Source organism: Lepidochelys kempii, chromosome 6 (genome assembly GCF_965140265.1).
Source record: "Lepidochelys kempii isolate rLepKem1 chromosome 6, rLepKem1.hap2, whole genome shotgun sequence".
NCBI classification, from domain to species: Eukaryota; Metazoa; Chordata; order Testudines; family Cheloniidae; genus Lepidochelys; species Lepidochelys kempii.
Genome location: NC_133261.1, coordinates 83,903,422 through 83,921,504, shown reverse-complemented (window position 1 = coordinate 83,921,504; position 18,083 = coordinate 83,903,422). Strand labels below are relative to the sequence as shown.

Sequence of the window (18,083 nt, the reverse complement as noted above, 5' to 3'; positions counted from 1 at the left end):
GCCCCCTCCCACTCTCTGAACCCCTCATTCCTGGCCTCACCTGGCAGCCCTCACCCCCGCACCCCAAGCCTCTGCCCCAGCCCTGAGCCCCTCCCACACCCCAAACCCCTCTGCCCCAGCTCTGTTGGGTCGTGGGCATCAACAAATTTTCTTCAACTGGGTCACCAGAAAAAAAGTTTGAAAACCACTGATCTAGGAAATATATGGTAAGGCCCAAGACAACAGAACAAATCACTCTAAAGTCATCAACAAACGACGTTACTGAACTAATGTGTTAAAATATTCTAAGAAAAAAGTGCCATTATAGTCAACCAACGCAGGCATAAGTTAAAAATATTAGAGGGTAGTGTTACTGCCCCTAAGAACTACTCTTAAGTTCCTGTTTCCGTTGAAAGGATCAGAAACCATAGGTATGGGGCTCATTTCTCCTTCCTGGTAGCTGTCCCTTTGGGAGAGGACAATCAGCAGGGAGGAGAGTATTTGAGAAACACACAATACCATATTTGAGGAGGATTTAAGAGAACTCTATATCTGTTTTGCTCAGCAGAGTTCTGAAAGTCCACATGGCAAAAAAAACACTGCACTCTGAAATGTATTCCAGAATAATTTAAAATTACAATTGACAAAGTAATATTTGTGGACACCGATAGTAAAAAAGCTTTTACATTTCACATTACTTTAATGTAGCATTTTATATTTAGCATGTGATTTGAATGTAGCTATATAATTCACAATGATTAATGTATCATTTCTATGTAGATAGTATTTTATCTAGTTTCTATGCAAGACGGACATTTATATCTTATATGTTTCACACATCTACTACGGAACCTAGCAGGTAAGAGTCCAATGCATTAAATGGAGATTTCCTCAAGTTCTGTGGAAAAAGTCAGCTTTTCAGCTTTCGTTTCTGTATCTTATCTTTTGCCAGCAGGAGAAGTGGCTATTTTTGCCTGTTTTGGGGATGGGAAGGACCCTATGCATTAGAACATGAACAAAGGTCACACTAGTGTAATTCCATGTGTCATTAATTTTTCCTTCCAGATACAGTTTTACTTTTCTACAATTGATGCTCCTATTGCAAGCCCAGATATATGACATCCCCCAAAGGCTACTTCATGCTTCTCTTTTAATCAGCCCAAAGGGAGTACTTGTTCAGCAAACTACTGGCGGCCTTTCACATAGAGGTTAAAAGAGTTGCTTTTTGGGGCTTGTCTGGTCTCCATTGGTTTGGAGAATGGGATTCCTGATTTTGGTCCTGAACCCTAGTCTCCAACATGGAAGCAGCTCATGTAAATCTCCACGGGATTGAATCAATAGTCCCCATGTTTTAATATGATCTAGTCAGAAGGTCAACATGAAATTATCTAAGTGATCTTTGCTATTCTCATGTCAGTACAATGTGAAAATACCAAGCCAGCAAAAATAAAGTATATGAAATGCGACCTTTTCCAGACCAGTTCTTAAACTTGTAGACTGAGGAAGCTGAATGTTTATTCAAAACTTTCCATTTTTCGTTTTAACTCACTTGTCTGTGATTTCTTAATTTTGGTTTTCCACTTTAATGCTCTGAGTGACACCTACTGGTAGATTATAGAAATATTCTATGAAGCATCTTGCCTTTAGAAGTTACTACAAGGTCACCTATACCTTTCCTGAGACACAACCTCCTTTCTTGGTTTCTTTCATTGACTGTGTTAGCCAGAGAATTTGTTTTTATTGTTTGTGATTTAGCAGTCAATTACATTTACAACAGGCTAGTTTGTGTGTTCAATTATTTCTTGGCACTTGTTTTAGTTATTCCCTGCACATCCCCACATGACTGATATTTGGGTGTGGGGAAGGGCTTCAGAAAAGCAAAATGATGTTGTTTTCCTGGGTTTGCCCAGCTCACCACTCTGTGCAAGAGGTGGAGATGGAATGGTGGGTGAAAGTGGCCCAGTTGTGAGCATCCCCAAAAGTGTCAACTAACTAATAGAGGGGGATAAAGTTCCTGCAAAGGGTGTAGTAATATTCTACCTTGTATTTTTTAAAGCACACAGTTCTTTGGGGAATCTGGTGGATTCAATTTACAAAAATTTGCTCAGATGATCCTTAGAGAGGATGATTTAGCAACATCCAGAGGAGATAAAGTCTATCACAGGCAAGGAAATCCCCCTCATCTCCTCATCAGCTTGAACAATGGTTTTTGTGAGATATTACATTTGTATTTCTGGCTATTTCTCTTTTTCGGTATGAAATCCCACCTGGATTATAGACAGAAAAAGAAGTAGAAATACAAATAAATTTGAAAACACTAGAATTTCCTGAAGTAGTTGCCTGTAAAAACATGTGGTATATATAGAACAGAATGGTGTGGTACAGAAGTTCAATTAGCATTTGTGAGTAATATGGGGATATGTCAAACTCATGCTGACAAAACCTAGAAGTTGAATCATACAACACTATCACATGTTCGTTATATACAATAATGGCAGATTCCAGATTATAGAATTTTTTAAAGCAAATATTTTCTGTAGCGAGGGTCATTCTGGGAAGAGCAAGGCAAAGAGGCAAATCTTGCATTGCCCTTTGAACATTGTCATATATGGGTTTGTTCTAATTTTTTCCAGTACAGAACGTGTTTGATGTTTTTCTCCTTCCCTTTCTTCCTTTCATTTTTGTTTGATTGTCAGCCTTGGTTTTTTTACCTCAGTCTCTCTCAGCATCTCTCTTTACTTCTCTCTAACCACTCCATATTTACCTTTACTTTTCCATTCCTTCCTTCTATCACCTTTCCCTCCAGTCTATTGCATCATCATGTCATCTTTTCCCCAAACTCTCCAATTATCCCCACTGCCAATCAAGAAAAGGGTTGCTGGTGGCAAGAAGCTATGGTGGCCTGGACTGGATTCCAACAGGAAAGAGGCAGTCCTAACCTGAACACTGTTCTTAGACTTGGAAAGGTCAGGAATTCCAATCCCCATCAGAGGAAAGGAATGAAATAGAACCACAGAAATATACTCTCTCTTTCAAGGATGAAGGGAGTTAGGTGGTGAACCATCTGGCTCTTTCCCTTTCCTCTTACACCTTGTTAATATGTTGTCTCTCCCCTCCCCCCGCCCAGCGGGCCCCTGCATCTTCCTTTTCCTTGTAACAGTGTGTGTATTTGGGGAAGCTTTAGGCCCAGACACCTGTGTACCAACGCAACATAGAAGTCTGGACTTGCCAAATTTGTAGATATGGTTACAGTTAGATCGATGAATGGAAAAAAGTTTGTTATACTATTACATGCAAAAAAACTATGGTAAAGAACATTAAGGTTGCAAAAATCAAGCACTCAAAAGTTAGCAAATGCCAGAATTAAAGTTACCTGTGAAACCTTAATTTGGATCCCTTATGAAGATGCATTGTAATACAGTCTTTAAATACATCATAAACTACTGAATGTGATCAAATTATTTTTGACTCGGGACCCCTATAGAAATAATACAATAACTGTGAAAACTGTTATAGTTTAAATCAAAATACAGGGAGACCAGAATTAATTGTTACTACATTAACAACAGCGTGGCAGCCATATTATGTGTACCACAATTGAAAAGATCTGGTTTTCCATTTCTCTCTGCCTAAAATGAATATAATTATACTCACAGGATTTGACTTCATCTCCATAAGGTTGTCGAGGATACGTGTGACTGGCAGATTCTGTGGAAGAGAATTTGAAACTTGAGTTGCAAAAATATTTACTAAGAAATACGCAGAAGCTGTTCTGCAGCCCAACCATATTATATGGACTGTTGAATTTTGTAATTTATAGCACACTCAAATTTGTTACTTTGAGCTGCTTTACTGTAATGTTCTGCAGGGAAAATAACTGTTCTAGGTTATTTTCTGTACAGAATAGTTAATAGGTCCAGAAATTTTAAAGTAACAAATAAAATACCAATGATTTTTTAAAAGGAGTAGGTAAAATTGCTTTTTAAATAGTAACCATATACTTGCCATATAAATGACTTATTTTATATTAAAATAAAATGAAACAATGAAGAACTATACTAAAATCTCCATGGAAGAGCACAGTGCATCTCCCAGAGCAAGACTACATTTGAGAAACATGCTCCTTCCCTTTCTTTTGCTATTCTTCCCTGGTCAAATAAGCAGCTGCCTCCAGAAAACAACAGATTTAAATTTCAATGTATTTCACAACCCCCACCACCCAAATCATAACAATTACGCAAGTACATGTACCACATGCTTGAAATGGTTTGCCATACCATAGGCCTAGTGAGGTTGGTCTTATTTAGCAGTTTTCAAGCAGTGCAAGGACATGCTTTAAAAACTTGATTTGTTTAAAAAATCTGCAGTTTGCTTCTTTAGACATACAGCAATTCTTTTTTCCAAAGATTGTGGCTGAATCCTTAGCTGCACTCAGTAAGCTGAGGCAGGAGACACAAAGGAGCCATTTACAACTTCTGAATCCTAGGGCCTGTTCTATCCACTGCACGGTTTAGGACAATCCTAGCTTATTTTGGCTTGTAACAGTCCCTAGAGATTGATATGAGGGTCGAGGATGGCAACAACCCCCCTCCAATCTGGTGCAACCAGAATTTTCCTGAGGAGGGGGCCCAGAGCTCTCCCTCTACTGCACCTGCACCCAGCCCTGAGCTCTCCCCTGCCACTTCCCCATTCCCCGGTCTGAACTCTCTCATGATGCCTCTGCAAGCAAAACTGTGCTCTCCCCACTGCACCCAGCTCCCTCCTGCTGCCTCTCACTCTTCCCCACACATTGCCCAGTACCCAGCCCCAAGCTCTTACCCAGATAGGTGGTCATGTTGAAGAGCACCCTACCCACTAGGGGTCAGGCAGTTCTGAGAGCCCCAGACCCTATACTCTTTCTAGATCTCTGTTGCCCCAGGAAGCACCAAAAGCCTGCATCCAGTCCTCCCACCCTCCTGGTGCCCCCTGGTCTGCTTCTCCCTGGGGGTGCCCAATGTCCATAGGTGCTGAAAGGAGTATAAGAGTGGGGGGTGGGACGCACACCAAGCAGGTGCATGAGGTTGCAGTGACATTCAAATTTAGCCTGGTTCCCCCTCTGTCATGATAGAGGTATGGCCAGGCAAAATTTGAACAAGTGGCTTTCAGACCTGGTGCAAAGGTTTGCAACACCACTCAAATTTGAACCGGTTGCCATTCCGTCATGCCAACAGGGATGTTATTACACCCCTCATCTCCAGTTGGCGTCTCCTTGCCTTCCTCCTCCCCTCCTCTGGTTGCATCCCTGCTCCATGGGGTTAAGGAGGCTGGGAGACAGTGGAACAGAGCATCTCCTCATGACAGACAAATCCTCACCTGCCACCTTAGTATAGCCACGGGACAAGGAAAAGGCCAAAATTTTCTGTTAGGAATTACAAAAGTTAACAAAATATACTATCAAGTTTATGAAAGACATTTATTTGTTAATATCAGGTTCTTTCATCATTCATGCCACAGATGTTCTCTGCATAAAGAGCAAACAGAAGTTCCATGTAAATTTGCAACACTGGCAGAAGATATAACAACCAAGTGAAGACAATGCTGATACAATAAATGGTTAACACTTTTATAGAATGCGTGCTGCTGTTGAGCTTCTCCTGTAAGCCAAACTAGTTGAATTTCAGGAAATGTGTTCAGCCAGCTGAAGGATCTGATATCCAAGTGTATTTACAAAGTTCTTTTCTAATGGCCAACAGAAATATAAGCCTTGAGCAGAACTCAACTGAGTAGCTTTAATTCTATTTGCCTGGGATTAGCTAAGAAATCAGCCTGCAAAATAAAATCCCCCAAATTCTCTTGATAGACCATTATCTTTGGTCCTAATTCTATTTCAATATCAGTGCAATATATAATGAGCTGTGTGTGTTTATTCAAATATTAATTTTTTATCTAAGTCATTGTTAAAAAGCAATCTACTGAACTTTTTACTATTACTCTGCTACTGCTTCATTGTCTTTACCGTATCAAGTGAAAAGCTCTCAGTGAAAGCCAGAGAGGTTTTTTTTTTTTTTTTTTAAATTATTATTATTACAGTACAATATACCCAAATGAAAAGCCAACTCAACAATGTAGGATGGGATTCTCAGTGAAATCTATGATCTTTATCCATTCAATATTAAATATGCCTTATAATTCAAGTTTTAGCTGTACCTACTTTTTGTACTCCTAATTTGCCATAAACACACCACCTACAGGTGGCAATATATATGTGCCATATAAAATGTACCACATGGTTCTGCACTTTATCATACAATTTTGATTGCCTCATCTGCATTCTGCTCACTAATCCATAAAACTGAAGTATAACAAATGAAACAGAAGAGGCAATGAGAAAGCCAGGAGCAAGTGACACAGGACAAAAGATTTTTTCTTTAAGCTAAATAGAATGCAGTTTGAGACCATTCATCACTACAATGTTATAGCATCAGGAAAACAGTGAGTCTCAAGGTTAAAGATAGCAACAAGGTTCTTTCCAGATTGTTTTAACTCATTTTTTATCATGAACCTCAAAATTTGGAGAACCACTGATCTGAAGGCATGAAAAAGATGTGAACAAAGTGGTAAGATTTTAAGTAGGAGATGGGAAATCTGGAGATGCTAGATGCTTGCTCTGTAAATGAACAACAACATAAAAAAGACAAACTAAGATGAAAAGGCTAGGAATATGGTAAAACAAGCACAAAAAATGTAGCCTTGTACTGTTAAAGGGTGAAAAACCAAACTAAATGCATCCAAAGATATTGTGCTGGAAAGGAGGCAATAATTCCCCTTGGAGATTTGCTGAGAGAAGGAAGGTCAGAGAGGAAGGACAGTCCAATGGCTAGGGCACTAGCCTACGACTTTGAAAACCTGGATTCAATTCCCTGCTCCACTAGAGACTCCTGTGTGATGCTGTGTGTCACTTAGCTTCTCTGTACCTCACTTCCTCATCCAGAAAATGGGGATAATAGCACTTCCCTACCCCACAGGGAAGTTGTGAAGATAAATACATTAGGTGCTTAATGACTTTGTTTCAGTTTTCACCAAGAAGGTTGGTGGCGATTGGATGTCTAACATAGTAAATACCAGTGAAAATGAGGTAGGATCAGAGGCTAAAATAGGGAAAGAACAAGTCAAAAATTACTTAGAAAAGTTAGATTTTTCAAGTCACCAGTGCCTGATGAAATGCATCCTAGAATACTCAAGGAGCTAACTGAGGAGATATCTGAGTCATTAGCGATTATCTTTGAAATGTCATGGAAGACGGGAGAGATTCCAGAAGACTGGAAAAGGGCAAATATAGTGCCAATCTATAAAAAGGGAAATAAGGACAACTTGGGGAATTACAGACTAGTCAGCTTAACTTCTGTACCGGGAAAATAATTAAGTAATCAATTTGCAAACATCTAGAAGATAGTAAGGTGATAAGTAACAGTCAGCATGGATTTGTCAAGAATAAATCATGTCAAACCAACCTGATAGCTTTCTTTGATAGGGTGACAAGCCTTGTGGATGGGGGGAAGCAGCAGACGTGGTATATCTTGACTTTAGTAAAGCTTTTGATACTGACAGGTTTCAGAGTAACAGCCGTGTTAGTCTGTATTCGCAAAAAGAAAAGGAGTACTTGTGGCACCTTAGAGACTAACCAATTTATTTGAGCATAAGCTTTCGTGAGCTACAGCTCACTCATGAAGTGAGATGTAGCTCACGAAAGCTTATGCTCAAATAAATTGGTTAGTCTCTAAGGTGCCACAAGTACTCCTTTTCCTTTTGATACTGTCTCACATGACCTTCTCATAAACAAACTAGGGAAATGCAACGTAGATGGAGCTACTATAGGGTGGATGCATAACTGGAAAACCGTTCCCAAAGAGCAGTTATTAGTGGTTCAAGGGCATAACGAGTAGGGTCCCACAGGGATCAGTTCTGGGTTCAGTTCTGTTCAACATCTTCATCAATGATTTAGATAATGGTATAGAAAGTAAACTTATAAAGTCTACGAATGATATTAAGATGGGAGGGGTAGTAAGTGCTTTGGAGGACAGGATTATAATTCAAAATGATCTGGACAAACTGGTGAAATGGTCTGAAGTAAATAGGATGAAATTCAATAAGCACAAATGCAAAATACTCCATTTAGGAAGGAATAATCAGTTGCACATGTACAAAATGGGAAATGACTGCCTAGGAAGGAGTACTGCGGAAAGGGATCTGAGGATCATAGTGGACCATGTGCTAAATAAGAGTCAACAGTGTAATACTGTTGGAAAAAAAAAACAAACAAAAAACCAAACATCATTCTGGGATATATTAGTAGGAGTGTTGTAAGCAAGACACGAGAAGAAATTCTTCTACTCTACTCTGCACTAATTAGGCCTCAACTGGAGTATTGTGTCTAGTTCTGGGCACTATATTTCAGGAAAGTTGGGGAGAAATTGGAGAAAGTCCAGAGAAGAGCAACAAAAATTATTAGAGGTCGAGAAAACAAGACCTATGAGGGAAGATTGAAAAAACTGGGTTTGTTTAGTCTGCAAAAAAGAAGACTGAGAGGGAACATAACAGTTTTCAAGTACATAAAAAGTCATTACAAGGAGGAGGGAGAAAAATTGTTCTTCTTAAACTCTTAGGACAGGACAAGAAGCAAGGGCTTAAACTGCAGCAAGGGAGGTTTAGGTTGGCTATTAGGAAAAACTTCCTGTCAGGGTGGTTAAGCACTGGAATAAATTGCCTAGGGAGACTGTGGAATCTCCATCACTGGAGATTTTTAAGAACAGGTTAGAGAAACACTTGTCAGGGATGGTCTAGATAATACTTAGTCCCACCATGAGTGCAGGGGATTGAACTAGATGACCTCTCCAGTGCTATGATTCTATGATTAAAACTATGAGGGGGCCATATAAATAGCTGGATAGCTTCCCCACTAGAATGAGGAAGGAATGGTAGAAAAATGTTTGAGGGAGAAAGAAAAAGAGCCAACAGAGTTGGAATGGATTGATAAGGATCCTGATAGAAAACAAACATAAGGAGGTAAAAGACTTAAATTGAGTTTAGGGTGCTTTCTCTCTGCAAGGAGATGTATTCTACATAACTCACATGAAAATGTTTGATTTTGATGTAACTTAAATAAGATCGTTTGACAACACTCAAATTCCTCAAACTCTGAGGGAAATGTTTGGGATTATAGGTGCTGGAACTAGGTTTCAAGTGGTTTCCATCATATACAGGGTTTACAGTTTTGTAAATGGCTATCAGCATCCCCACTATCAAAATTGTTCCAGCACCCTACAGTTGGGATAAAAGAAATCTAAAGTTGTTATAACAGGGGTCTTGATATCTGGGTTCTGTTCCCAGCTTTGCCACTGATTTTCTGTGGGTTTTTTTTGTTTTTGTTTTGCTTTTAGCACCTTACCAAATCTTTCTGTTCCTCTCTAACTATTTGTATAACCTTTTCTCATTTTCTTAATTTTAACCCTGGTTTGTTTTTATTATATATGCATCATTATGAGTTTCAGATAAAAATATCTGAAGTTAAATTTTACATAAATATAAAACTAGTACCAAAAATGTAAAATTGACTACTAATTAGCAAGTTGAAATTTATATGGAAAAACTGCTTCTTTTCAAATTCCTTAATGGGGTAAAAATATACAATATCACCATCAACTAGAAGGCAACTGGTTAGCATTTACAAAGGTATTATTGTTTTCTAGTTCTTCGGACACTTTTGTTTTAAAAAAGTATTAAAATTAAACAGGAAAAATACAATGATTAAACAAATAGAAAATAACCTAACTATACTAATATAACTTCAATAAAAGTGACTTCTTTTTAAAAGAATAGATATGAATGATGACAGGAAGAAGCAAAATGTTAATTTTACTATCACCATATACTTTGATTTATGTTTTAAAAGCACACATCTAGAAAAGTGAAATGATTGGTAACATTTGTATGTCTTATTCAGTTATGAAAGGAAAGGATATTATTTCTTATTTATATTATTTTCTATTATTCTTTGTTTTACGTGAATTAGAAACATAACACAAGTATTAATTTTTATAAGTACCCAGTATAAAAGAAGTTTGAGAATAAAAGACTTAATTATTCACTTTCCTTACATTAACCTTACGTGAATTTTTTGTGTTATTTTAGCTGAATGTTATTTAACTGGCACTAAAGATGTTAACACTAAAGTTGTAATGAAATTTCTGCTTATGACACTAGCCAGCCTTCAAAGTTAACTGTAACTGTTAAGTGAGGTAATTTTATTAACTCATGTTTACATTTGATTACATTTACACTTGTTGTGCTTAAATTGTTTGTGAAGCTAATTTTTCACCACTGAATAGTACTGATGAATTAAATCTTGTATTTTACTTTTAGCAGCCTTAACCCATAGTCTTATCTTGAACACCGTAAGTAAAAGTGGACTTTTCGTTATTATTATTTAATATTTATAATCCAGTAGTATCCAGAAGTTGTGGTCAAAATCAGGTGCCAGGATTAGTGCAAATGAAGATAGACATGAGGGCCTGCTCTTAAGAACCTGCAATCTAAGAAGGCAAGTAGCATATTAATCTTGGGATAAAGGGAGGCAAATATACACAATCTATGGCAGTTGCAGCCAGAGATTAAAAAACCCCCACTCATTTGTTATTTTACTTTTTTTTGTTTTACAATTATTTAAATATCAACCAACTGCCCCTGGTCCTATTCATTCCAAGTGGCTGATTTCTCGTATGTGTTGTGGCAGAAATAGGTTTCGAGTAGAGAACTGAGGGAAGAAAGGACAATAGCCTTACAGGTCAGTTCAAGGGTGATAATTATTAGTAAACATTTATATTATGTTTAATATAATTGTCCAATCCCCACTGCACTGGGAACTCTCTGGACACAAGTACGAGATCATGCCTGCCCTGGTGGGCCCTCAATCTAGAACACCCCAAAACACACATATATGTTGATGAATTGGCATAGCTTCGTTAGTTATGTTTTGTTGTTTTTATTTTACTTTTCAATTTTTTAAATTGGAAGTGGAGGTGGAGGGAATGGCAGGAATGGGGAAGTTATTAGGAGTAAGGGAGCAGGAAAAAGGAAGGAAAGGGAAGAGGGACAGTCACAGCTTATCACATGCCTAGCTATAACTGGACATCACAGCAGAAATGAGGGATTTGAAAGAGTATATGGTAAGCAGCTGTATAGATTATATCATGGAGCTTTCCATGCAAAAGGGGCATATGGAAGTAAGTGTGGAGATGTTTATGGGAGGTGCAGACAGGGCTGGCATCACTGATGGAGCAAGAAGTTGGGGTATGAGAAAGAAGCATAATACAAAAACAGGAATGAAAAAGTATGGGGCAGAATTCAAGGGTGTGCAGATACTATTGTGATGATCAGGATATAAGACCCTAAATAGAATGGAATGCTTTGAAGGTTAGGACAAGAAGCATGAATTTGATTTGGTGGAAGAATGAAAGCCAGTGTTGGAATTCTAAAAGGGAAGCAATGTTGTCAAAGTCATAGACAAGGAAAATGATCTTAGCAACTTTGTTTGGGTAGACTGGAGGGTAGTGATGTGGTTGTAAGGGAGAAGCGGTTGTAGTAATCAGGATGAGGGCCTGAGCAAGAGTTACAATAAGCTTGAGGAGAATTTAGATAATGACTGAATTGACAATGTCTTGCTGAAAGAATATACATCAGAAAAGGAAATTCCAAAGTATAAGTTAGATACCAATTAAATTGAAAAAGATGTTGAACAAAAAAGAACATAAACCCCTGCCTGAGTGCTGCCCCAGAAAAAAAAAAGGCTAACATTAAAACAAATGCCCCCCCCCAAAAAACAACAACCTTGCAGCATGCTTAAAAATCATGCAAAAAGGCATCTTATTTGGCTATCCCAAGGAGTCTTAACATATACAATACTGGGCACAAGAGTTAAAAGCCAGATCAGAAACCTTATAAACCTGCATTTTACAGCTTCTCAATCAGTCAATGAATCTCCAAAACAAAAAAGTCAGACAGTAAGTTCTGTTTCAACTTGTTGTCAACTAAGCTATTAGGTTTTAAAGCCAGGTATGTGTAAAAGCTTTTGTAATTTCCCTCAACAAGAGTCAGTCACAGTGGGTCTCATATGAAATATCACTATTAGACATTGTTGCAAGAAATAAATGTTTTAAACAGGTCTTTGGCAAACAATGTAAAAGCAGCACTTTTAAATTATTTTCTTAACTTATAAATATTTCATTATGTCTTACTGATCCTAACTGTATAATCTAATGCATAACCTCTATTCACAATCATATTCCTGTAGAATTAGCCTCACAAATTGCCTTATAAAAGCTATGGAAACCCGTTAAAAAGCTTTTTGTGACAGTTAATATTTTTGATGCACAAAAGATATTCTGATCATAAAGCAATAGAGTGAAAAAAATACTTAAGATCAGAAGAAAAATCAAATTGATTTTTTTTTCTTTTGGCTTTTGCTCAGCTACTAGATCAGCCTATACTAAGACCTTCTATTTGGAAAAAAAAAGTTTTAATTTTATTTAGTTCTTAGGTTGCAGAACCAAGGCTATTTAAAACAAAAATAAATGAGAAATTCAATGTATTAAAATCTGTTTATTCCATTCATTCTTCTATGGCCCATCATTTTAATGGTATTACTGCAACATTTTCATCATAGGTTTCAGAGTAACAGCCGTGTTAGTCTGTATTCGCAAAAAGAAAAGGAGTACTTGTGGCACCTTAGAGACTAACCAATTTATTTGAGCATAAGCTTTCGTGAGCTACAGCCGATGAAGTGAGCTGTAGCTCAAATAAACTGGTTAGTCTCTAAGGTGCCACAAGTACTCCTTTTCTATTTTCATCATACAATGTTCAGGAAATTCAAATGAATGTTTCCTATAACAATTTAGCCAATCTAAATCCCCCCAGGAGTTGACTTTTAACTTATGATAACCATAACCTGAGTTTAAGATTTCAACCACAAGACTGAATTTACATATAAACTGTATAAAGGAGTGATGATATTTTTGAGACAACTCATGATTGGCAGAGTTACAAGTGAGTTATACTATGAAATATTTTTCTTAAGTGAAGCTAAATGTCATAAGAGAAGGCAATGTGGCCTAGTCGATAGCACACTAGACTGGCACTGAGACAACCTGACTTCTATTTCCAGCTCTGCTGCTGGTCTGTTGGGTGACCTTGGACAAATCATTTCATCTCTGTGTGACTCGGTTTCTCCACCTGTAAAATATGGATAATGATATTTGACCTCCTTTATAAAGTTCTTTGAGATCTACTGTTGAAAACTGCTATATAAGACCCAGGTATTATTATTAGACTTGTTACTCTTTTCCATGCTACAGTTCTTCAAGGCTGAGGTTGTTTTATATTTTAGATGTGCTAAATTAGAAGTGCCTGATATGTGAATGAACAGAAGGATCAAAATAGTATTAGACTTTCAATAATTTTGGAATGGTTACTGACAAAATATGAGATAATCTAAGGAAAAACAGCACATGTCCACATATTCTGTGTTTATGAAGGTTATGGGTATTTATTAAAAAATACCTAAAGATGCATATTTACTCCTTTCATGGTGTTGAAATTAGTTTGCAGAGGGAACTGGTGGACCTAAGACATTTATTACACTTTTTGGGAGCAAATGCCCCTTGAGCATAGGGCCTCACAGGGATAATTTAGGATATTATTCATGGACGATAAGCTTCTCAACAGTGAAAAATAATCTGTTTACAAATTAAAAGCTATAATCAAAATATAAAAAACAAATAATGTATTTATACTATATGCATAAGGAGTCTTAGAGAAGGTCTGTTATGCTTAATTTTGTATCCTTAGCACCATTCATTTTAATAAAATGTATTACATGGATAAACTATGGTCAAATATTTGTCTGAAATGTGCCATCAAAGCAGTCTAAAAATATCATTTGTTGTTTTCCATTCTTAAACTCACTTGTTGTTTCAATACCAAATTCTTCACTCCTTCCATCACAAACTGTGAGCCCGTATTCATAACACGTGAAAACAGACTGAAAAACAAAGACAACACAATATATGAATTTGACAAGTCTGCAGAACTTTCATATAATTTTAACCTGCTATCCATTAAACAAAATGGTATGCTGTAGTAAAACTGTGCCCTCAACCATTATATTAAGTTTTTTTTTTGTTGGCAGACTGAACAAAACCAGCAGTTTTTAATATTAACTTTGTGTTTTCTCAGATGCTACTCCATATGCACATCCCCAAAGCCACTTCTTTGTCCTTACAGCTCTCCTCTGCCAAGTGCTCTACAAAAAACTTGACAATAGTTAGACAGCCAGTGTGCTGCGACCATCGCTTTTCATGATGTTCAGTTTGGTCTCATTGTTACCTTTTGCTCCACCTGTCTGCTGTATCTTGTCTTAGACTGTAAGCTCTTCAGAGCAGGGATCTTCTTTTTTGTTATGTATGTGAGCAGCATCTGGCACAGAGAGACCCTGATCCATGACTGGGTCCCCCAAGGTACCACAATAAATAAATAAATAATAAATAAACAAACAAATAAAAATAATCAGCTGATATGACTCAATGACAAGAATAAGTTCGAGGTACGTTACAGATTGTTGTAATAAGCCACAAATTCAGTGTCTCTGTTCACCCTGTGGGTGAACACTTTTTACAAAGCAATCTCTCTGTATCTGACCTATTAGTCGTTATCCTTAAAGGAAATCTGCACAAACACTTTCAAAACATGAGCCTGGGAGCTTAAATTCATAAGTCTGCTAGACACTAAAAATCATGGACTGGCCATAAATCCAGTATCTCCATTCAGTCCATGATTTTTAGTGTCTAGATGGTAGAGCTGAGTGGAGGACTGCTTCCCCAAAGGAAGCATCAGCAGAGGAGTCCTGCACCGAGGTATAATGTCTTACAGACATGTGAGCAAAGCTCCACATGACCGCTCTACAGGTATCAAGGAGAGGCACCTCCTGAAGTGATGCCATAGTTGTTGCTTGTGCTCTTGTGAAATGAGCTTTTACCCCCTGGGACAGCTGATAGCGGAGTAGAATGCAGCCAGAGATCCATTTGGAGACTCTCCGAGTGGCGATGGCATGCCCCCTGATTCTTTCTGTTATAGTGACGAATAGTCTCAGGGACTTCCTGATTGGTTTTGTTCTTTACAGGTAAAAGACCAAGGCCCACCAAATATTGAGGGAATGGAGTCTTCATTCCTCTGAGGAAGCATGCAGTTTTGGGAGAACACAGGTAAGTGAATCGATTGGGTGTGAATTTGGGGTATAGATGCAAAGAATCCTTATCCTTATGGAATATAGTGTAAGGAGGATATGCCATCACCGATCCAAGCTCGCCAAACCTTCTAGCTGAGGTAATGGCTACGGGGAAAGTGACCTTCATGGAAAGGAAAGACATGGAGCAAGAAACTAAAGATTCAAAGGGGGGACTTGTAAGTACAGAGAGAACAAGGTTCAGGTTCCACTAGGGAGCAGGCTTCTGAACAGGTGCGAACATTCTGATTAGGCATTTCCAGAATCTAGTGGTCACTGGATGTGTGAAGATCGAGTAGCCCTGAGAAAGTGGATAGTATGCACTGATTGCTGCCAAGTGGACTTGCAAGGAGCTAATGGACAGGCCTGATATCTTCAGAGAAAGGATATAATCCAAGATGAGAGGAATATCTGCAGTTTCTAGGAGAATGCTATTTTGATGTGCCAAGAAGAAAAGCACCTCCATTTAGCAAGGTAACAACTTCTAGTAGAGTCCTTCCTACTATAAGAAAGGATGTCTCGCACAGCTGTGGAGCATGAACATCCTAAGGATGACGCCCAACCAAATATCAAGCCCTGAGAGGTGGAGCAAATGCAGACCGGGGTGCTTGATCCTGGTGTTCCACTGGGTCAGGAGCTCGGCAAACATTGGGAAGATGACTGGTAGTCGGGATGCCATTAATAGGAGGTTGGGACACCAAAACTGTCTGGGCCAGTAGGAGGTGATCAGGATGACCCAGGCCCTGTGCTGCCAGATTTGTGTAGAACTCATGGCAGGAGCTGTAGTGGAGGGAAGGCATAGTTAAACTAGTCCGACCAGGGAAGCAGCAGAGCATCACCCTGGGAGTGGTGACCGTGGCCCCTCTGGAGCTATATGTTATGCATTTTCTCTTCATCTGAGTGGCAAAGAGATCCCTGGTTGGGGTTCCCCATAGAGCGAAAATATTGTGCAGGACCAAGTCGTGGTGCTCCCACCCATGGTTGACTGCAAAATGTCTGTGATGGAGCCTGGAAGCACATTTTGCTTCCCCGGAAGGTAGGCTGCTGATAGGTGATTCAACTGCTCACACACCAGCTCTATAAGCTGACTGCTTCTGTACACAAGGAGATGGTGTTATCTCTCTGGAGATGGAGGGGCCCAATGAAGGAGGGAATTCCAGATCTGGGAAAGTGAAAATGTCCTGTGGAGTTGCAACAGATTCAGATCTCCCGGGTGTGAAAGGGATTTTACTTGTTCAAGCCATTGGAGCTGGGGCAGACTGTGTAGCTACCAAGGCAGAAGGTGCTGTGGTTAGGTGAAACTCACGATGATTGGTCTTTGTTGGTGCTGGCAGATCCCGGGGTTTGGGAGGTACTGACAATGATGGTATTGATGGTTCATTACTGATGTAGCCCAATGCTTATGGGCTTTCTCGTCATGACTCTGGGACTTAGTACATCCTAAGTTTTCAGGGCTCTGAGCTGATGGGTGTGCTCAGAGCCTAATCTGACTTCCTTGAAGTGGATTTAGAGGAAGAATTAGTCTCATGCTTATGAGAGTGTTTCCTGGATTCTTACCAAGATCCCCCTAGCGGGTCTGTGGGGGCAGGTTCTCCTGCACCAGGGTCAGACTTCACAGTAGAAGGCACACGCCTTGCTGAATCAGGCTGATGTATGAGGTGAGAGGCGTGTCCCTGGTCTGGGTCCAATTGAGGCCTCATGACCTTCTCCATGAGGTATTTCTGGAGACAAAGTTCCTGCTCTTCTCGGATATGGCTGGGGAACAATTGGCAGATACTGCATCTTGCTGTGATGTAGACTTCCCCAAAGCAGGACAGGCAATGCTGGTGGGCGTCGCTGACTGAGAAGGATATTGGGCAGGAAGCACAGTTTGAAGCATGGAGTCCTGGGCATAAGCTGGTACTTGAAGGGGGTACGCCGGGGAGGAGGGGTGTCCCCCGAAAACACTAAATGTAAACTGTAAGAAGTCTATAAAATAGCAAATTGCAATCTGTAAAAACTGTACAAGATGTTAAAACTATGTACAAAACTCAATCTCATTTTGTAAGATGAAGCCAAAGCTATGAAGAACTGGAAGTTCCAACCCAGACCATGCAGCAGTGAGAAGGAACTGGAGAGAAAGTCATTTTGCCTAGCTCTTTATCCCCTCCGGTGGAGGTACAAGGTAAACCAGGGCGCATGCGCAGAACAACAGACGCTAATTTCAAATTCTTTGGCTCGGGGTACATGCGTACACCCATGCTGAAATGCAATAGGAACCATCACTCAAAGGAGAACTAAAAGATTGAGCTCATTTTTTTTTAAACTACACATAGCTAAATTTATTTCAACTGTAGTTTCAGCTTTATTATGTGGAATCTAATAAAAAACAGTCATTTTAAAGGTTATTTATTACTGAATGCTCTCAGTGCTTATAAAATAAATTAATAAATAATACAAGATTTACTAGGAATTTTGGTAAATGAATTAAAAAACTTACCCCAATGGTTTAGCTGTAGCATTTCCATAGCTGGTAGGAGCTGAAGCCATCTTGGCAAAAGCCCTATTAAAGAAATGTTATAATCAAGTGCTGAATTTGTTTTCACTGTTATACTACTACATCTTCTCTTTCTATGAAGACCATTGTGGAAGACCTCCTGGCCATCTGAGAATGGAAATGGCTCTGCCTCTAAAATCTGTCATTGGATAATTGAGCAAATTACAAACATCTCTCTCCTTTTATTAAAAACTGAATGCATCCCTTTCATAATAGCTTTTGCCATTCTCAAGCTTATAGCTATAATGAGATATAGTT

General features: G+C 38.9%; 1 protein-coding gene across 3 annotated transcripts in view; it reads right to left on the bottom strand.

Moving 5' to 3' along the window:
* SCFD1 (sec1 family domain containing 1) overlaps nt 1–18,083 on the bottom strand; it is a 124,500-nt gene that overhangs the window by 29,593 nt on the left and 76,824 nt on the right. The window contains exons 18-20 of one of the 3 annotated variants that reach the window (XM_073348922.1): nt 17,769–17,831; nt 13,975–14,050; nt 3,634–3,687 (exon numbers count right to left, since the gene is read on the bottom strand). In XM_073348922.1, the coding sequence (XP_073205023.1) occupies nt 3,634–3,687; nt 13,975–14,050; nt 17,769–17,831 (193 nt within the window). Of the gene's footprint in view, nt 1–3,633; nt 3,688–13,084; nt 13,243–13,974; nt 14,051–17,768; nt 17,832–18,083 lie in introns of those variants that run through there. The other 2 variants (XM_073348923.1, XM_073348924.1) reach the window with 2 other exon arrangements.